The following is a 19,988-nucleotide window of genomic DNA, read 5'->3' on the forward strand; positions in this document are numbered from 1 at the left end:
CTGTCAGCAGTCTTTACTCCCCTTTTTCCTTGAAGCATGTGCAATTTATCTCGTCCAAATTGTTTCTTTTGAAGATGCTTGCAACTAGCGGCGCGAATCAGGGACGGCGTCCAGGAGTGCCGGAATCCCACAGGAGGGCTTTGTGCCTAGTGCCCCCACCCCCACAAATTCGGGGGTGGTATAGGGCACAGCAGGCAAGGGCCGTCCCCCCCACAATCCTGGGGGGGTTAAGGAGGCTAATAACCCCCATCATAGCCTCCAAATTACCTCGTGTGGGTCGGAGAGATGTTATTGTCAGCCATCTTCCGATGCGCCACCTAGTGGCCCCCCTCCCTTCCTGTGGTTTCCAGCAACTGGCCTTCAGAAGCATTGCTGCCTCCAACTGTAGACACAGAGCACAGCTGTCATGGCTAGTCCATAGGTCTCTCCTCCATGAATTTGCCTATTTGCCTCATCCTCTTTTATAGCTATTCAAGTTGGAAGCCACCACTTCCTCATGTGGGTGTGAGTTCCATTATTATTATTATTATTATTATTATTATTATTATTATTATTATTATTTTATATCCTGCCCTTCCCGGTTCAAAAACCAGGCTCAGGACAGCTAACAACAAATTCAAAACACTTAATTATAAAAGCAGCATAAAATACAGTATAAAAACATGAATAACAATAAAAACCAAAAATCAATCAGATAATCCACAGGGCTATCTGGCTGAATTGGTCCTAGTCGGGCCAGCAAGGAGGCCAGGGGAGAATTAGCTGTGGGGTCTCAGAGCGGGTGATCTTCATAAAAGGGGAGGGGGAGGGAAGAGAAAGGAAATAAAAGATCAGGCTGAATTCAAATTAAAGGCCAGGTGGAATAGCACTCTCTTACAGGCCCGACGGTAGGAGGTTAAATCCTGAAGGGCCCTAGTCTCATGGGACAGAGCATTCCAACAGGTTGGAGCCATCACTGAAGAGGACCTGGCCCTGGTGGAGGATAGTCTGACTTCCTTAGGGCCCGGGACCTCTAAACTATGGTTATTCATGGACCTTAAGGTCCTCTGCGGGGCAGACCAGGAGAGGCAGTCCCATAGATACGAAAACCCTAAGCCACATGTATGCACTGCATGAAGACGTACTACCTTCCATCTGCCTTGAATTTTACAACCTTCAGCTTCATTGGGTGTCTAGGAGTTCTGCTGCTGAGCGAGAGGGAGAAATACTTTTCTCTGTGTACATATGGCACAGTGATCTGTGTCTTCAGCTTCTGTCCTTCTTGATGAGACCGCAACCACAGGAAGCTGACGTAAAAACGCTTTTTAGAAAGAGAGAGAGAGAAAGGGTGGTGGAGGAAGGAAAACGGAGCCTTGTTGAGCAGTGTTGAGCGTGCAGTGCACCCACAGAGAGGCCAGGAGTGGCACCAAGGAGATGTTGTGAGTCCCCACCTGCCGCTGCCGCTGCTCCTCCTTGACTATGGAAGAGACAGTGGTGAAGAAAGGCTTGCTCTACCTGCTCCAGCACCAGACCTTTGGGAAGGTAAGACTGGCTTCTCCTCGCTGAATGTTGGAACAAGGTGTTCGCTAAGATCTCTTTGATACCCAAACAAATTATTGTTTTGCTGCATTTACATTCTTAATCTGAGCATATTAGCATGTCTTTTTGAGAGCAATATTTTGTCACATAATCATCAAAGCATTCCCATTCATTTTTTAGTTTTTGATTTGATTGCTGTCGTATGGATGCTATTAATTTAGCCAATTTTAAATATTCATTTAATTTGAGACTCCATTCCTCCTTGGTAGGTAGTTCTTTAGCTTTCCATTTAGATGCTATTGCAATCCTGGCTGTGGTGGTCGCATATAAGAAAATCCTTTTTTTCGATTTTGGTATTTCTTTTCCTAAAAGGCCCAGTAGGTAAGCCTCTGGTTTTTTCGTTAATGGGATTTTAAGCATTTTTTTCAACTCCTCATGTATTTCTCCCCAGAAGTACTTAATTGGGGTGCAGCTCCACCACATATGCAGTGTTGTACCAGCTTCCTTGTTGCATTTCCAACAGAGGTTGGATTTCAGTTTATAGATGTTTGCTAATTTGACTGGTGTTAAATACCACCTGTAGAACATTTTGATGAAATTTTCTTTTATTGTACTACAGGCGGTAAACCTTATATCTTCTTGCCAAAGTTTCTCCCTTTGCTCTAAATACATTGTGTGGCTGAAGTCGTACCCATTTAATCATTGTCTCTTTCACTTCCACGTCAATCATGTCCAAATCTAGCAAAAGGTTATACATTTTAGATCGTAATTTTTTGTTGTTTTTAAATAATGTTTCATGCATTAATGAATTCTCTTTAGCAAAGCCTTTTTTCGAGTCCGAGATACCCAAACAAATTATTGTTCCATCTTTGCTCCTGGCTCTGTTGAACCTGTCTATGGAAACTGAACAGGATTTGAAAAGCAAAGAACTGATTTCTCATCTCTCTTAGCAGCAGCTCAGCGCTGAATTGACAAACTCTATAAGGCCTTTCATCTTAAGAATTTGGATTGCTGGTGTTCAAGGGTTTGGCAAATTGCCCTTCTTGAATAGATACATCATAAACTAAAAGTATCTAAAGGGCAGAGTGTGAAAATATATATAGAAAGAGACAGAGAGCATTATTTCATTTCTTATGCCAATTCTGAGAGTTGAGGTCATTCATTGCCACCAGTCAGGGCCGGATTTAGATTAGATGAGGCTCTAAGCTATTGAAGGTAATGGGGCCCTTTATATATCCAGCTGTCCTTTGTCAACAACAAATTGTCGCTGTTTTGAATATATGCTTATATGGTAATTTATGGACCTAATAGGTATCTAAAGCCATTTGCACATAACAAAATATGTATTTTCTCAAAGTAATTGATATAGAAATGAGCAAACCAGTGATATTTTAGGGAGCAGGAGGGGCCCATTACTTACATCATAGGAGCCTACACAACACAAAACACTGTTGCTGTATGTAGGTTTTATTTCATTTGTTTTAAATCTTATATTTTGGAAATGTACATCCAGTTGTTGTTTTTCCTTTAATTTTTTGGGGGCCCCCGAGAGAATGGGGCCCTAAGCTATAGCCTGTTTAGCTTATACGTAACTTCGGCACTGCCACCAGTGTATGTAAATGTCTGGCTCAGACATTTAAGACTAGAACCTTTCTTCTCAATAATGATGGAACTCACAAGTGGGGAATGCTTTTATATTTATACATATTTATGATTTGTAAATGGGACCTTTGTATGAGTTAATACTTTATTATTCCTTTGGAGCTCTGCTGGATCTGTGTATTTTTGTCCTTACAGGCTGTGATGCTTTATGGTTTACATTTTGTGTTCCTTTTTGTTTTTGTTATGCTTACACTTCTTCTTCTTCTTGTTGTTGTTGTTGTTAATAAATTAATACAATTTAGCAAAAAAAAAGAGCGGCTAGTCCTTCTCCAGCCTCGAACCTCCTTTTTTGCTTTATGCTAGAAACTCAGGGATCACTTCCACCAGGCACCAGATATCTTGCCTCTCCCGTCCTTTGTAAACCCTTTAAAAATTGCTCTGCTCCCTCTGAAATTTGGCCCCACTTTGCCTCCGAATGTATAAATTATTGTAACTCACCCAGGGAATTGCTTGATAAAGGGCAAATGAAAAATACTCTTAACGAAGAGAAAGAAAACAGGCGAATTTCTTCAAGGCGCAGGCTGCGCCCTGAGTCTTTTAAGGATCAGGCTAGATAGAGCCCAGCCTTTCCATAGGCAGGAGCTGAACACAGGGATTAAACACACACACACACACACACACACACACAGAGAGAGAGAGAGAGAGAGAGAAAGAGAGAGAGAGAGAGAGAGACCCCAGTTTACTTCTCCCCATGAACTTTCACATTTGCTCTTTTTCACCCTTGCTATTGTTATAAGAATTTTAAGGTCTTATATATATATAAAATAAATGTGTAAACCATGGGGAAATACAGGGGAAATACAGGGTCCCAAACCACCTCAGAATTGTCAGTTGTGGGCGTGTCAAGGCCCTGCCTGGAAATCTTGGAGAGATATCGCCTTAGCACTTCTTTCAAACTTTGTTGTTGTTGTTGTTTAGTCGTTTAGTCGTGTCTGACTCTTTTTGACCCCATGGACCAGAGCACGCCAGGCACTCCTGTCTTCCACTGCTTCCCGCAGTTTGGTCAAACTCATGTTCGTAGCTTTGAGAACCCTATCCAACTATCTCGTCCTCTGTTGTCCCCTTCTCCTTGTGCCCTCCATCTTTCCCAACATCAGGGTCTTTTCTAGGGAGTCTTCTCTTCTCAGGAGGTGGCCAAAGTATTGGAGCCTCAGCTTCAGGATCTGTCCTTCCAGTGAGCGCTCAGGGCTGATTTCCTTCAGAATGGATCGGTTTGACCTTCTTGCAGTCCATGGGACTCTCAAGAGTCTCCTCCAGCACCAGAATTCAAAAGCATCAATTCTTCAGGGATCAGCCTTCTTTATGGTCCAGCTCTCACTTCCATACATCACTACTGGGAAAACCATAGCTTTAACTATACGGACCTTTGTTGGCAAGGTGATGTCTCTGCTTTTGCAGTATACAAAGGTTTTTTTATGACTAGAGAAACACGCCTTCGTGTGCGTTTTTTCTCCCCCTCAGAAATGGCGGAAGTTCTGGGCTGTCCTGTACAGGGAAAGCGCGTGTGCCCCGGCCCGCCTTGAGCTCCTGGAGTCGGCGGAGAAAGCCAAGAAAGGGGAGAGCAGCAGGCGCCTCATCAAGTTGGAGGACTGTGTGCAGGTGGCTGAGGCAGGTGGAGAGACCGGCAGCCCCAAGGAGACAGCGCCTTTCTTCTTGGAGACCACCGAGAAATGCTACCTGCTGGCTGCTGAGAAGGCCGAGGCAGAAGCCTGGATCCTGGAGCTGTGCAAACATGCTTTCACTGTGAGGAAAATGGCACTCAGTAGTACAGGTCATGTCTCATGTAGAGGGAGGTGTGGAAAGCTGCACCTCAATATCCCGTGTGAGTAGCAGTTTAGAAACTGCCTTTCACTGGCCCATGGTCTGTCAGAGGACTGACGAAATGATATCCTTCTTTACAGATAGCTAAACTGTGGAACGCCTTATCGCAGGAGGCAGTGGTGATGACCCCCAATCAGAGTTGGCTTTTTTGTCTTCATTAGAGCACAGTTTTTATTAATTTTAAAAAACTACCAGCTTTTAGGGACGCGGGTGGCGCTGTGGGTTAAACCACAGAGCCTAGGACTTGCTGATCAGAAGGTCGGCGGTTTGAATCCCCATGATGGGGTGAGCTCCCATTGCTCGGTCCCAGCTCCTGCCAACCTAGCAGTTTGAAAGCACGTCATGTGCAAGTAGATAAATAGGTACTGCTCCAGCGGGAAGGTAAACAGCATTTCCGTGCGCTGCTCTGGTTCTCCAGAAGCGGCTTAGTCATGCTGGCCACATGACCCGGAAGCTGTATGCCGGCTCCCTCGGCCAATAAAGCGAGATGAGCGCCACAACCCCAAAGTTGTCTGCGACTGGACCTAATGGTCAGGCCCAGGGCTTGCCGATCAGAAGGTCGGCGGTTCAAATCCCCGCAATGGGGTGAGCTCCCGTTGTTCGGTCCGTGCTCCTGCCAACCTAGCAGTTCGAAAGCACGTCAAAGTGCAAATAGATAAATAGGTAGCACTCCAGCAGGAAGGTAAACGGCGTTTCCGTGCGCTGCTCTGGTTCGCCAGAAGTGGCTTAGTCATGCTGGCCACATGACCCGGAAGCTGTACGCCAGCTCCCTCGGCCAATAAAGCGAGATGAGCGCTGCAACCCCAGAGTCGTCTGCGACTGGACCTAATGGTCAGGGGTCCCTTTACCTTTATCTTACCAGCTTTTAGTACAGTTCCATGCAGTAGCTTCAATACAGGTGTACAGCAACAGACAATGTCATAAAGAACAAAGTTAGTCAGTTAAAGGGAAAGATTGCGGGGGAGGGTTGTGTTTTTTGCAAGAGTAAGAAGAAAGCAAAATGAACTAGGGAATGTATCGAGTTTTGTTTAAACTAAAGCAAAAGCTCCGGAGAACTGATTTAAACAAAACTTATGCAACCATACATTGCGACATTATGTTAGGGAAAATAGGGAAAACACTTGTTAGGAATTCTGACTGGAAACCAGAGATGGCTTTAACAGAGGATTAGTCAAATTCATGGAGGAGGCTATTGTTAAAAGGCAAAAACTACTCCTTTTCCCCTATGGGGTTTCCAAGAGCCCGTATAGCCCGGTAGGAGAAAATAACAGAGGCCAACCAGAGTATATTGAGAAGCAAAGCGGCTAGTAAGCTTCAACTTTATTAAACTGTTGCAACAGGATCCCCCGCTCACCCCACACAAGAGGGAGGAGAACCCTGAACAATGGTGCCCAAGCCCTTATATAGACTTTTGAAATTGCCCACCCTGTAGCCCAAGACCACCCCCCAAAACATCATACATACATCACAGAAGGAGGTGGTCTACAGCAGAAATCCTTTCTGGCAGGATACCTGATAATGGTCGCTGATTGCTTTACCAGGGCAGCCTGGCCATTCTTTTGTGAATACTTTAGTTCCCGAGTCCAGGTCACAGGCTCACCCTATTCAGACACAAATACGCCCTAAAGACAGGATTTGCAAGCAAAAAGAGAATGAGAAGGCTTTCCTCATTTGCCTCCCTTACTGCAGAGGAATATTTGAGGTCATTGGAAGAATCAAAATGGCTTCAGGATTGCTCTCCCTTACTATTTGAGACACTTAGTTCATATATTTACTGTAGATATGTGTGCATTTAAGAATATTTATTTTATATTTGAGACCTTAGAATTCTTATAATAATATGGATGGCTCCTAGCCACAATGGCTGTGCTTTGCCCTCCACAGTCGGAGGCAGCAATGCTTCTGGACACCAGCTGCTGGAAACTGCAGGAGGGGAGAGGGCTGTTGTTGTGTTCATATCCTGCTTCCGGGATTCCCTTTGAGGTGCAGCGGTTCTCAACCTGTGGGTCCCCGATGTTGTTGGACTACAACTCCCATCATCCCTTGGTAGCAAGGCCAGAGCTCAGGGATGATGGGAGTTGTAGTCCAACAACATCTGGGGACCCACAGGTTGAGAACCGCTGTTAGTCTAAACCAATGGTTTTTAACCAGTGTGCTGTGGTACCCTGGGGCGCCTTGAATGATGGTCAGGGGTGCAGTGGGCAACACTGGCCTCTGTCCCTCTTTCCTTCCCTCCTTCCTCAGATGTCCTCTGGCGTCTCTGCCTCCCAAAGGCTTGCACAACTGTTTTTTGCAGCAGCCCTGGCTATAAGCTCCCCAGGCAAATGGTGCCTCTGGGGCTGGCCCAGGCCCCTGTGGGGTACCTCTCTCTGGGGCAGGGGATATAGCCCAGAGACCAGGATGGCAGCAGTGGCTGCCTGGAGGACTCCCAATGAGAGGGGAGGAGGCTGAGGGAACACCCCACCACGAGGACAGGATGCCAGACTAGATGGGCCCCCTTTGGCTCCATCCAGCAGAGGGCTCTTCTTATATTTGTGAGAAACAACCAAAGCATGCACAAACCCCTCTAATTCTATGTGGGTGTAATAATCCACACAGGATTATTATTTTGCTTATCGGCTTAAGGAGACTAACAGAAGAGATCGTAAAGGAAAAATAGAAATTATATGAACAAGATATGATGTGGAAACACCAAGATAAGACTGGATAGAATTATGAATTTTGTTTGGACTGATTGGGACTGATTTGGACATTAACGCAGTAATAAGAAGATGATCTGAATCCCCCTTTGGATCTTGAAGTATGGGTTCCCTAAACAAAATTTAAAAATTTGGCTTTGTAATTTGGAATTTATGTGATGTGATTTAATTTGATGTGATTGGCCAGTTAATAAAAATTATTAAAAAACAAAAACAAAAACAAAAACAAAAACAAACCTCTCTAATTCTAAGGTGTCAAAACAATAAAATAAATGTTCATAAATACACAGGGTGGGTGCATACACATAGGTACATAAGCCAGAGTTTGAAATGGTGCAGGAGAACAATCCCGGAGCCATTTGGACTCTCACCTCAAGTATTTCTCTTTGGTAGCAGGAAAACGCCTTTCCAGATTGTTTATTTACAGGATTTACAAGTGAAAAACAACTAACTGCTTGGAATGAAGGGGCTTATCCCTCTGCAAAACTGGCCTGGCAAGTATCTATTAAGCAGAGCAGACCAGCCAACAGAGCATCTCCTTTGTATCAATAGGTGTGAATTTGTGAAAGGATTCGGGATATTTACCATTTCAAAAGGATGGCCCAGTCTGATCAAGATAGGGCCATCAGCTAAAAAACATCATCAGATATCCTGACAGACAGGAGACAAGCCACTCTCAAATTTCTGTTGTAGACTGCCTCTTTCTGTGATCCTTCCAGTAGCACCTTAAAGACCAACTAAGTTAGTTCTTGGTATGAGCTTTCGTGTGCATGCACACTTCTTCAGATAGAGGTATCTGAAGAGGTATCTGAAGAAGTGTGTATGCACACGAAAGCTCATACCAAGAACTTAGTTGGTCTTTAAGGTGCTACTGGAAGGAAAAAAATTTTTTTGTTTTGACTATGGCAGACCAACACGGCTACCTATCTGTAACTATTTCTGTGATCCGTGTAGGATGCTTTTGGGTGGTCCTTGACTAAGGGGCTGGGAAATTTCTGAAGCCTTTAAAAGTTCTTTCACACCTTTGTTCAGGGTCCTCGCCTCCTACCTAAGGTGTGGAGGAGACTTTTGTTGTAACAGGAAAATAAAGATCTGCCTTGCTTTCACAGGATCCTGTCTCAGCTGATGCTTCTCTGAGGTTCCTCTGATATGGAACTTTGGGGACCCTTGAGTCCCTTAATGGGGAGCTGGGCTGTAGAAACCACACACACCACTGTTTTCTGGTAACAATATGTTCTCTTTGGGTTTTAGAGAAGCACTGAAGACTGGAAAGTGATGCTGGAGAAGGAACTCCTGAAGGGCAAGGCCACGCCTCCCACTGCTCTCTCCATGGCAGAGAATTCCCTGTACAGCACCACCTGCAAAGGTAGGAGAGGAGAGCAGGAGACCCCGAGTTGGGCAGGGAGCAAAGAGGAAGGGGCTGCCACCATCGAGAGATGGTGCTTGTGTTGTGAGTCGAGGACCCGCCACCTGCATAGGAGTATAATAAGACACAAAGACACATTATTTTAGGTTAATGGGCAAAATTAGGCCACAACATTTATTGGTTACAGCATGTGAGTAGTATTGGCTTAGGCACTGGATGAAACAGCAATACCAGACTCCACCCCGAACAGCCGGAAGTCATATCAGGGTTAATAATAATAATAATAATAATAATAATAATAATAATAATAATTTATTATTTATACTCTGCCCATCTGGCTGAGTTTCCCCAGCCACTCTGGGTGGCTTCCAATCGAGTATTAAAAACAATACAGCATTAAGTATTAAAAGCTTCCCTAAACAGGGCTGCCTTCAGATGTCTTTTAAAGATAAGATAGCTGCTTATTTCCTTCACATCTGAGGGGAGGGCGTTCCACAGGATGGGTGCCACTACCGAGAAGGCCCTCTGTCTGGTTCCCTGTAAGCTCACTTCTCGCAATGAGGGAACCTCCAGAAGGCCCTCGCGCTGGACCTCAGTGTCTGGGCTGAATGATGGGGGTGGAGACGCTCCTTCAGGTATACAGGACCAATGGGAGGAGCTTGTTGATGCAAATACAACTGGAAGCTCCCCAATGACGTCACCGGGGGTCGTGCCATGGCCCTGGCCACCAGCCGGGCATCGGACAGGATCCACAACCACCAGATTCCTTTAACAGAATACCCAGAAGAGGAGGGGTAGATGATGGCCCATACCCAATCCTCCAACACAGCACACATATTCCAATGCCTAACCGCCAATACTAGAAAGTTGTGACGAATTGCTACGAGGTAGGCGAAAAATCCAAGAGGCTGGTGCCAATTTGCCAAATGGATAAAAGAGTCCTACCAGGCCCCTTGGGCAACCAAGGCAACCAACTGAAGTCCATGGCAAGGTCAATACGCAAAAGAAGAAGCTGACCTAAGAGGGAGGGAGGGCGGGAGATCCGAAGAAAGCAGGAACAGACTGGGAGCTGAGTGCTGTTTAAATGCGGCTAGCCCCGCCCACCAGCTGGCCCTATTGGTCGGCTGGAAGGCTTGACCGCGGCAGCAGAAGCAATCAGGAGCAGGGAACTGAGCACGCCTCCCTGCCCCAGTGGGAAGCTGCTCCCGCTCACAACCCCTCCCCTCTGGGAGGAGGAGAGGCCTTGTAAACAAATTGTTTACAACACTTGCAAGCAGATTTAAGTTTAGCTGAGATTCCTGCATTGCAGGAGGTTGGACTACATGGCCCTTTGGGGGGGGGCGGTCCTTTCCACTTCTACAATTCCATGATTCTGTGTCGGGGGAAAGACCGAAAGGACAAGCTCTCCATCTCCAGCTGCCCAACACTACTCTTAGAGCTCCAGAATTTGAACCAAGACGATGTTGTGTTCTCCTTGGGGCTCTGTGCTCAAAGGTGGGGGCTAGGCATGCATGCTAGTGATGTATGGAAGTGAGAGCTGGACCATAAAGAAGGCTGATCACCGAAGAATTGATGCTTTTGAATTATGGTGCTGGAGGAGACTCTTGAGAGTCCCATGGACTGCAAGAAGGTCAAACCGATCTATTCTGAAGGAAATCAGCCCTGAGTGCTCACTGGAAGGACAGATCCTGAAGCTGAGGCTCCAATACTTTGGCCATCTCCCTGGAAAGACTCTCTGGGAAAGACCCTGATGTTGGGAAAGATTGAGGGCACAAGGAGAAGGGGATGACAGAGGATGAGATGGTGGGACAGTGTTCTCGAAGCTACCAGCATGAGTTTGACCAAATTGCGGGAGGCAGTGGAAGACAGGAGTGCCTGGCGTGCTCTGGTCCAGGGGGTCACGAAGAGTCGGACACGACTAAACGACAACAACAACAGGCATGTGTGCAGCGTGCACCACAGTGGAGCCTGTCTTCCAAGAACTGGCATGTACAGTGCTCACTCTGGCCGAGGTGGCGTCATGGAAAATCTGCCTTCGCCTTAGCTCTCGCTCGCCCTCTTCCTGACTGTGGTTTTGTGGGCCGTGCAGGGCTCACACCGATACGGCTGCCTGATGCTCGCCAGGCACTTATCGTCCCTTCCCCATTTCCTGCCCTCCTCCCTCCCCCCACTTGTCCTTGTTATAAGAATTTAAGGCCTCAAATATATAAATTAAATGTACAAGGCAAACACGTACATAAATACATAAACCACATGTCTGAAACAGTACAGGAAGACAGTCCTGAAACCATTTTGACTCTCCCAAACTGACCAAATGTTTCTCTGCAAGCAGGGAAGAACTGAAAAAAACCTCCCTCTGTGCTCACAGATCCTGCTTTAAGGGCACATTTAAGGTGTGAATAGGGTGAGCCTGAGACCTGTGACCTGGATTCAGAAATTAAGTAGTTATAAGGTTCGAATCCCAGCGACAGAAGCTCCCATTGCTCGGTCCCTGCTCCTGTCAACCTAGCAGTTTGAAAGCACGTTAAAGTGCAAGTAGATAAATAGGTACTGCTCCAGCGGGAAGGTAAACAGCGTTTCCGTGCACTGCTCTGGTTCGCCAGAAGCGGCTTAGTCATGCTGGCCACATGACCCGGAAGCTGTATGCCGGCTCCCTCGGCCAATAAAGCGAGATGAGCGCCGCAACCCCAGAGTCGTCCATGACTGGACGTAACGGTCAGGGGTCCCTTTACCTTTAGTAACCTGCCAGACAGGAGATAAACAACACACTCAGGATTCTGTTTTAGACCGCCCCCTTCTGTGATGTATGTATGATGTTTCTGGGGGTGATGTGGAGTTTGAGGGTGGGCAATTGAGGGTGGGCAATTCCAAAAGTCTATATAAGGGCGGGCACACCTTTGTTCTGGGTCCTTCTCCATCCTCCTGCATGTGAGGGGAGCACTCTGTTGCAACAGCTTTAATAAAGATCAGGCTTACTAGCTTCTCAATATTCTCTGGCTGGCCTCTGTTATTTTCTCCTACCGATGGAGAACCTACAAAGGACTCTATAAGAGCTCTTGTGTACCCCATAAGGGAATAAGTCCAATTTTTGTTGACAACACCTTCAGTGTCCTTGGGCGGAACCTGCACCTTAGAAAGCGGGCTGGGGGCAGGACATTGGAAAGAAGCCTGCGATGACACGGAATGCCATTTTATTTCATTAAATTTATGCCCTGCTCAATTGTAAAAAAGACGGAGAAAGCATTTCAAAGCAGATTTGCAAATAGAATAAAGCAATAAAAAAAAAACCTATTTAAAACATTCAGAAGATAAACTCAGCAGTTAACTAAAACATATAGCAGAATACTACATGTCTGGGCAGGCTTCTCTAAACAAAAAAATTTTTAGCAGGCGCCAAGAAGGAGCACAGAGAAGGCACCTGCCCCGTGTAAATAGGCAGGGAGTTCCAAAGTTTGGGTGCTGCCACAGGGAAAGAATGGGGGCCACTTGCCACGATGCCTATGCCTACCTCCCTTGTCCGAGGCAGTAGTGCTTCTGAATACCAGTTGCATGTGTCCCACTAGGGCAGGCATAGGCAAACTCGGCCCTCCAGATGTTTTGGGACTACAACTCCCACCATCCCTAGCTAACAGGACCAGTGGTCAGGGATGATGGGAATTGTAGTCTCAAAACATCTGGAGGGCTGAGTTTGCCTATGCCTGCATTAGGGCATCTGGTTGGCCACCGTAAGAACAGGATGCTGGACTAGATGGGCCATTGGCCTGATACCGCAGCCAAGATCTTTTTAAGTTCTTATGTTCCCTTCCAGCTGCTGAGAGGCAGTTTCCTGTGGCCGTGAGGGCAACCGAGGCTTCTGAGCGCTGTCGGATCTGGGGCACGTTCTTTCTCTGTGCCAAAGCAGATGCCTTGGAGCTGCGGGACAAGCAAGCGGGGGAAGTGATCTACACCTGGCCGTACAAGTTCCTGCGGAGATTCGGTCATGACAAGGTAATGGCTGTGGGGTGTTTGTCTCCGGCGCAGCACATTTCAGGTGTGCAATGCCAGACAGTTGCTGTTCCTAAGCAGACTTCGTGGTGTGGATAGGAAGTTGCCACTGGCCTGGTATTGCCTCCTTTCCACTGACCATGCCTCCCAGATGTGCCTCCTTTCCAGATGTGTTTCCATTGCCTGCCTCCTTGCTGCCCCTTCCTGGTTGTTTAGGGGGGGATGTCCTGCTCACCTGCTTTTCCACTGACAGTGTGCTCCCGCCTCGGGCGGCAGTAGGAGATGCTACGCCCCTGGAGAAGCGCAGGAGGCAGCTGAGATGGGACCCAAGTCTGGGAAATGGGTGGTAGTGGGGGAATCATGATGTGCTGGTTCCGTGGGTTACCCGAGAGGCGAGGTCCATGGTCAAAGGTGCAACGTGGAGGCAGTCCATAGTAGCTGAAGCTGGGTGCAGGGCAGGGAGTCGGGTGAACAGGCTTGCAAGCAGGGAGCCAGGGCGGGTCAGGAGCTCAGGCAAGAAAGCAGGACAGGGTTCAGGCAGGAACTAGCAACCAACAATGTTGCTCCCGCAACCTGGGAATGGGCTGGCTGGCTTTTATCTGCCCCGAGGCATAGGGCGCCCCAATTCTCTGGTGACTTGCCTCTCCTGGCCTGGAGATGAGCACTCCTCCTGCGGGAACTTAGTTCCCTCCGCCTCTCTGCCTTGAGCCTCTGCAGCTCAGGAGAGGCTGGAGGGTTACCGGACTCAGAGGCAACCTCAGCTTCCTCTGACGGGGCTGAAATTGGAGCACCTGCAGGCAATGGGTCCTCCATCACCTCAGGAGCCAGACTCAGCTGATGCCTGCACCTGAGGACCCAGCACAGGTGAGGACCCTTCAGGCTCAAGCCCCAGCCCCGGCTCAGCTGGTTCTGGAGGCGGGGAATCCTGTGCAGGCTGGGATCCCTCAGGTTCAGCATCCGAGTCCGAATCCCAGGCCATCACACATGATTTTGCAGAAACATTTCCTGTCTTTGGAGGAAGTTTTGTGTCAGCTGGGTGGGGCTTTCCTGCCCCCCTCCACTCTGCCTCCTGCAGGATGCCCTGAGTTTTTCGCTTCCCAAATCCCAGGGAAGGAACCATGCAGAGGAAGTAAGTCTTGTATTGCAGAGGTTTGGATTAGATGACCTGTTGGGCCTCTTCCAGCTCTACAATTCTGTGTTTGAGTTCTTTAGGGTGATGTCTTGGGGCTGAACCAGATGTGAAGATGGAGGGCTGTTGTGATGGCCTGGGAATCCGATTCAGAGGCTGAACCTGAGGAATCCCAGCCTGCACAGGAGTCCCCGCCTCCAGGGCCGGCTGAACTGGGGCAGGGCCTTGATTCTGAAGCGCCTGCACCTGTGCCGGATCCTCAGGAGCAGGCACCAGGTGAATCCACTCTGGCTCCAGAGGTGGTTGAGGACTCAGTGCCTACAGGTGAGTCTCCCCCTGGGCCCAGTAACCCTTCAGCCTCTCCTGAACTGCAGAGGCTCAGGGCAGAGAGGCGAAGGGAACTGGTTTCTCCCAGGAGGAGTGCTCACCTTAAGGCCAGGAGAGGCGGGTCTCCTGGGGGCCGGGACCGCCCCTGGCCTCAGAGAAGATAAAGGCCAGTCAGCCCGGTCCCAGGTTGTGGGAGCAACGTCGTTGATGAGCTGTTTCGGCCAGCATCCAGTCCTGTTTCCCCCAGAGTTCCTGTCCTTGCCCGGCTTCCCGCTGTGGACCCCACTTCGCCCGAGGAGGACTGTCTGCTGACCCTCAACTCAGGTCCTGGACCTCGCCCCACGGTAACCTCCCCCCTGGACCAGCACAACTGTGATGGGAACTCTCATCTCACAGTTTTCTGGTCCTACCTAATATCTGCCACCCAACCTTGGCGGTCCTAAGTCTCACCTGGCTTTGCCTAGCAGACAGGAGCATTTTAAGTCCCACGGGAAGCAGTGAGGGCCACCAACTTGCATAGCTTTTAAAGAGCATTGGATAAATTCATTGGAGGAGAGGGCTATCAATGGCTACCAGCCATGGTGGCTCTGTTCTGCCTCCTCAATTGGAGGCAGCAATGCTGATGAATACTAGTTGCCAGAAACCACAGGTGGTGTGGTTCTTGGGCTCAAATCCTGCTTGCTGGTTTCCTAATAGAGGTATCTGGTTGACCACTGTGAGAAGGGGATGCTGGACTAGATGGGTCCCTGGCCTGATCCAGAAGGCTCTTCCTAAGTTCTTAGAAGATGGAGAATTGTTATGGGAGCTCCCAGCTCCCAGCCTCCTGGTCCCATTGACTCTCTGCTTACCTTGATGGGCCTAGGTCTCACCTGACTTTGCCCAGCAGAGAGGAGCATTTCAAGCTGCTGGTCCACTTGTCCCTCCCTACAGACTGACCCCAGGAGACCTTGTGTTTCTTCTCCTAGGCCATCTTCTCCTTTGAAGCTGGGCGGAGATGTGCCTCTGGAGAAGGCAGCTTTGAATTTGCCACCAAGCAGGGCAGCGAGATCATCCAGGTCATTGAAGGCGCCATCAATGCTCAGAGGAACTCCACCTGTGCATCTTCAGGTGCCACCCTTCTTGCCGGCGCAGCCAGTCCTGCCAAGCCTGTCGAAGGTGCCCAGGGAGGGAAAGCCACTGTGCTGGTAGAAGGGCAGTCATTCCGTACTGCGGGCACCAAATCCCTCTCCTTCGAGTCCACCTGGCAAGGAAGACCAGCGAAGGGCAGGTTAGTCAAGCCCACGGCCAGCTGCCCTCTCTCCAGCACCAACTGCCCCTACATGGAGGGGTCTGATGCCCACCCCAGGCGAGAACCCCAGCAGGAATCAATGTCTGAGTACTCGGAGCCATTTGATGCCATCTCCAAGTCGTTGGGAAGCTCAGGTGGCAGCTGTTTCCCCCTGCCTAGCACCGAGGAGCCACCGGGGGCAGCGGGCCTGCATGGCAGGACCAGAGGGTTGGGCCTGTCCCCTGCCTCTCTGGGGCTGCACCACATCTATGATGACCCAGAGGCTCTGGCCCACCTGGTGTACGATGAGCCCCAGGAGTTCACAGGGGACGCCTGGAAGGTGCAGGCCACTCCCGAGGACCCTATCGGCCATGAATACCCCTACAACCCAAGCTTGGATGACTACTCTGTGCCTAAGATGGCGGCAGCATATGCCCCCGTGCAAGATCAAAATGGGCTTGGAGAAAGTGCATATGAGCAGGTGATCTTGAGCCTCAAGAACAAGAAAAATGCACAGTGAAAGGAGAGGATGGATGGAATAAATGAAGGGGGTGGATGGGAAATGAGAGGATCGCTTTGTTTCATTTGTTGTGGGAGATGAGCCAGGGTGCAGCCTCCCTGCCTGCCCTCCTCTCAGAGCTCAAGCACCGTATTTTTCACTCTATAAGACGCACTTTTCCCCTCCTAAAAAGTAAGGGGAAATGGGTGTGCGTCTTACGGAGCGAATGCAGACGGGAGGCTCTGCTCAGTGCGCACTTTAAAGAGCCGCGCGGAGCGTGTGTGCGGCTCTTTGGGGAGAAGGGCTGCCCTTCTCCCTCCTCAGGGAAAAGCCCCCAGGAGCCGCACACACACTCTGCACGCTCTTTAAAGGGAGTGCGGCTCTTGGGGGAGACTTAGCCGCACGCAGCCTCTCCTGGGCAAGGGGAGCCTTCATCCTGCTGCCCGGGAGAGGCTGCGCACGGCTATCCCATAAGCCAGGACAGCAAGCGGGATCGCTGAACAGCTATCCTGGCTTCTGGGATTCAGAATATTTTTTTCTTGTTTTCCTCTTCCAAAAACTAGGTGCGTCTAATGGTCTGGTGTGTCTTACAGAGCAAAAAATACGGCATGTTTATAGGGGAAGTATGCTGACCCTTTGTTGCGACCTCTAGGATAATCCAGGAACAGGGGTTGAAGTTGGTACAAAAATGGTATTATGCACCTGTAAGGTTATATCATATTACAAAATCTGGAAGTAAGAATTGTTGGAGGAAATGTGGAGTGATGGGAACGTACAGTCATATGTGGTGGGATTGTCCGTTAGTTAATGAATTTTGGAAACAGATTGGTATAGAAATATTGGGAATTCTGGGTAGGAAGGTGGGAATATATAAATTAATGGTTCTTATTAGTCTGAGTTGCACCGAGTTAAAAACAAAAGAGGAATGTAAATGGGTAAAATGGATGGTAACTGCAGCCAGACAGGTTATAGCGAGTAATGGGAAAAATGCAGAAGAGTTAGGGGTGAACCAATGGAGGAAAAAACTGAATATTATAATTTTAGCATATCTAACTGTGAAGATACACAGAATGAAAGAGTTTAAGGTCAGTGAGAAAGAGGAGGATTGGTTTGAGAAGATATTGAATTATTTGGGTAGGTTTGAACAATTTGGGGCAATTAAAATGTTAAAAGTCAAATAAACCTTGTGGATGGAGGAGTATTAACGTATATAAAATTGTACATATGGTTGATTTGGATATGTTATTATTGATTATGTATACCCAATGTATCAGCCGCCTTGGGGGGGGGGGGGCTCATTGTTTCTGGTTTGGTTGTTGGTAAAAAAATAAAAATTTTAAACATTTTTTAAAAAGGAAGTATTCTGGCCATCATTATTGCAAGAAGATCCAACTGAGTGAGAGAGAGCAGGCTTGCTGCAATTTTGAAGGCTGTGTGCCATGTGATGCATTATGCGCCAGTACGGCTTTCCTATATGAAATATATTAAAGGGTGAAGACTAAGATATATAGCTGCTCTGCAAACACACATAAGGTTTTTCATTCTGCAAGCCCTTCCTTGGCCGCGCTTGCCTTCCACTTGTGGCTCAGCTGACCTGAGGTGAAGCCAAGTTCTGCCTTGAGCCACCAAGAGGCCTTGGTCTCTCTTCCACTCTTCTGAGCTGCTCCCACTCTGATGGCTTAGCATGTCGCTCTTTCTCCCCCTCTGGAGTGGTGTTTCTGGGGATCTCTGTGGAGTTCCTAACTCTCGAAAGAGACTGCTAAAAAGAGCAGAGAAAGCTAAAAAGCATTAAACACCTATAAAAAGTCTTTAAGTAAACAGGTATGTCTTCACTTGGGACGCGGGTGGCGCTGTGGGTTAAACCACAGAGCCTAGGACTTGCCGATCAGAAGGTTGGCTGTTCGAATCCACGCGACGGGGTGAGCTCCCGTTGCTCGGTCCCTGCTCCTGCCAACCTAGCAGTTTGAAAGCACGTCAAAGTGCAAGTAGAGAAATAGGTACCGCTCCGGCAGGAAGGTAAACGGCGTTTCCGTGTGCTGCTCTGGTTCGCCAGAAGCGGCTTAGTCATGCTGGCCACATTACCCGGAAGCTGTACGCCGGCCCCCTCGGCCAGTAAAGCGAGATGAGTGCCGCAACCCCAGAGTCGGTCACGACTGGACCTAATGGTCAGAGTCCCTTTACCTTTACGTCTTCACTTGTTGTTGAAAGGACAGTCATGTTGGCATTACACAAACGGGCCACCATAGAAAGTCTCCGTCCCATGTCAACAATCGTCCTGTAAGAGTCAAATTCAAAGAAAAGGCCCTTGTGTTGGTTCAGAAATTTTGGCCCCAAGCCACCTGGAGCTTTAAAGAGGATCTTGTGGAGAGCAACTAATAAAGAAGTAAGTGAAGGGTGGGAAATGTATGATCCATGGGCCAAGGAACTCAAATTAGGCACATGAGACCATTTTCTGAAAGCCACCATCCAGCTGTCAGTCAGCTGATGTCACTTTGATAGGTCAGGGATATCAGCTGATGAGCGAGGCTCAGTTATTTGTTGGCTGCACTCAGTGATTGTCCACCCAGGGGTTAAATCCTACTCAGTTTGGCAGGATTCAATGCAAACTCCTTCCTGAGCAAAACAGGTTTAAACAGTTGCTAAAACAAAGGTTTCCTCCCTCTGTTTTAGCAGGGCCTGCGAGGTGCTTTGAAGTTCCGACTTTGGGTCTTCAAAGCACCCAATCCTCCGATGTCATTGTTTATTTACTTACGCATTCATAATTCACATTTTCATTAAAAAACAAAATCAAGGCAGTGTTCATATATATACAAATCAGCCAAAAGCACCCATAAAACATAGTTTAAATCATCAATAAATACTAAATGATTAACGAGAAAATTAATATTGCAAACTCACTACATCTACAGTAGAATGGTTCTTTAAAGCCTCATTTCAAGGGGGGGGGGAGGCCCCAAGGGCACCAGGGAGGGGCTCTGCATGCACATCCCACCCACTGAGTATTAAATAGCTGTCAACTTTTCCCTTTTCTTGCAAGGAATCCTATTCGGAATAGGGAATTTCCCTTAAAAAAAGGGAAATGTTGACAGCTATGGAGTATTATGCTGGTGACTCCTGACCTAGGTAACAACCACTTTGGAAACTTGGACTCACACCTGACAGTCTTTGCCACTTCTACTTCCTCTTCCATAAACCTAACAATTCAGGAAATACTTTTCAAGATTATTTTTATTTTATTTTATGTACAGTCCCTTCAACAGAAGACTTTACATCCAAAATAAACCACAATACAAGCAAAAACATGACTCACATATTTTCATTTGTACCAAATTCTTCTCAAATTCCCTTGTTTTTCTACTCTTTAATGTTAGTCTTCTTCTTTTAACTCCTTGTTCTTAGCCTCTTAAATCACCTATGTATCCTTAACAATTTTCCAAGTATTGCCCTATGCCTCCCTCACCCCGACCCATTGCTTCCCTTCACCCATGTGCGATCTTCTCTACATAATATTGTTTCTCGTTGTGTTAATTAAAGTTGTATTTATTGTTTCGCATATATTATGATATCATCTTGTATCCTTGCACACTTTAGCTATTGCATATTAAATCTGAGCTCCAATCCCAGTTCTTTCTATGGAAAGTACTTTTCAAGATTATGGCCAGGTGGCTGTCAGGAGCTAGTAGGACTTGAACCCATAGCCTGGCATATGTGTGTCC

At 47.8% G+C, this 19,988-nt stretch overlaps 1 protein-coding gene across 1 annotated transcript; it reads left to right on the forward strand.

The window, feature by feature from the left end:
- The first annotated feature begins 971 nt into the window (after positions 1 to 971).
- On the forward strand, positions 972 to 19,059 carry DOK2 (docking protein 2). Its single transcript, XM_083629504.1, has 5 exons — positions 972 to 1,521; positions 4,642 to 4,923; positions 8,952 to 9,066; positions 12,875 to 13,053; positions 15,472 to 19,059. Exons 1-5 carry the CDS (start codon positions 1,459 to 1,461, stop codon positions 16,291 to 16,293), a joined length of 1,461 nt encoding a protein of 486 aa, XP_083485630.1. The 5' UTR covers positions 972 to 1,458; the 3' UTR covers positions 16,294 to 19,059.
- The last annotated feature ends 929 nt before the right edge of the window (positions 19,060 to 19,988 follow it).

Source organism: Podarcis filfolensis (assembly GCF_964270895.1).
Source record: "Podarcis filfolensis genome assembly, chromosome: 8".
NCBI lineage: Eukaryota > Metazoa > Chordata > Lepidosauria > Squamata > Lacertidae > Podarcis > Podarcis filfolensis.

Coding starts and splice junctions, on each gene's coding strand:
- DOK2 (XM_083629504.1), top strand. CDS start 1,459: ATGGAAGAGACAGTGGTGAAGAAAGGCTTGCTCTACCTGCTCCAGCAC. Junction 1,522..4,641: donor AGCACCAGACCTTTGGGAAG/GTAAGACTGGCT, acceptor TCTCCCCCTCAG/AAATGGCGGAAGTTCTGGGC. Junction 13,054..15,471: donor GGAGATTCGGTCATGACAAG/GTAATGGCTGTG, acceptor TTCTTCTCCTAG/GCCATCTTCTCCTTTGAAGC.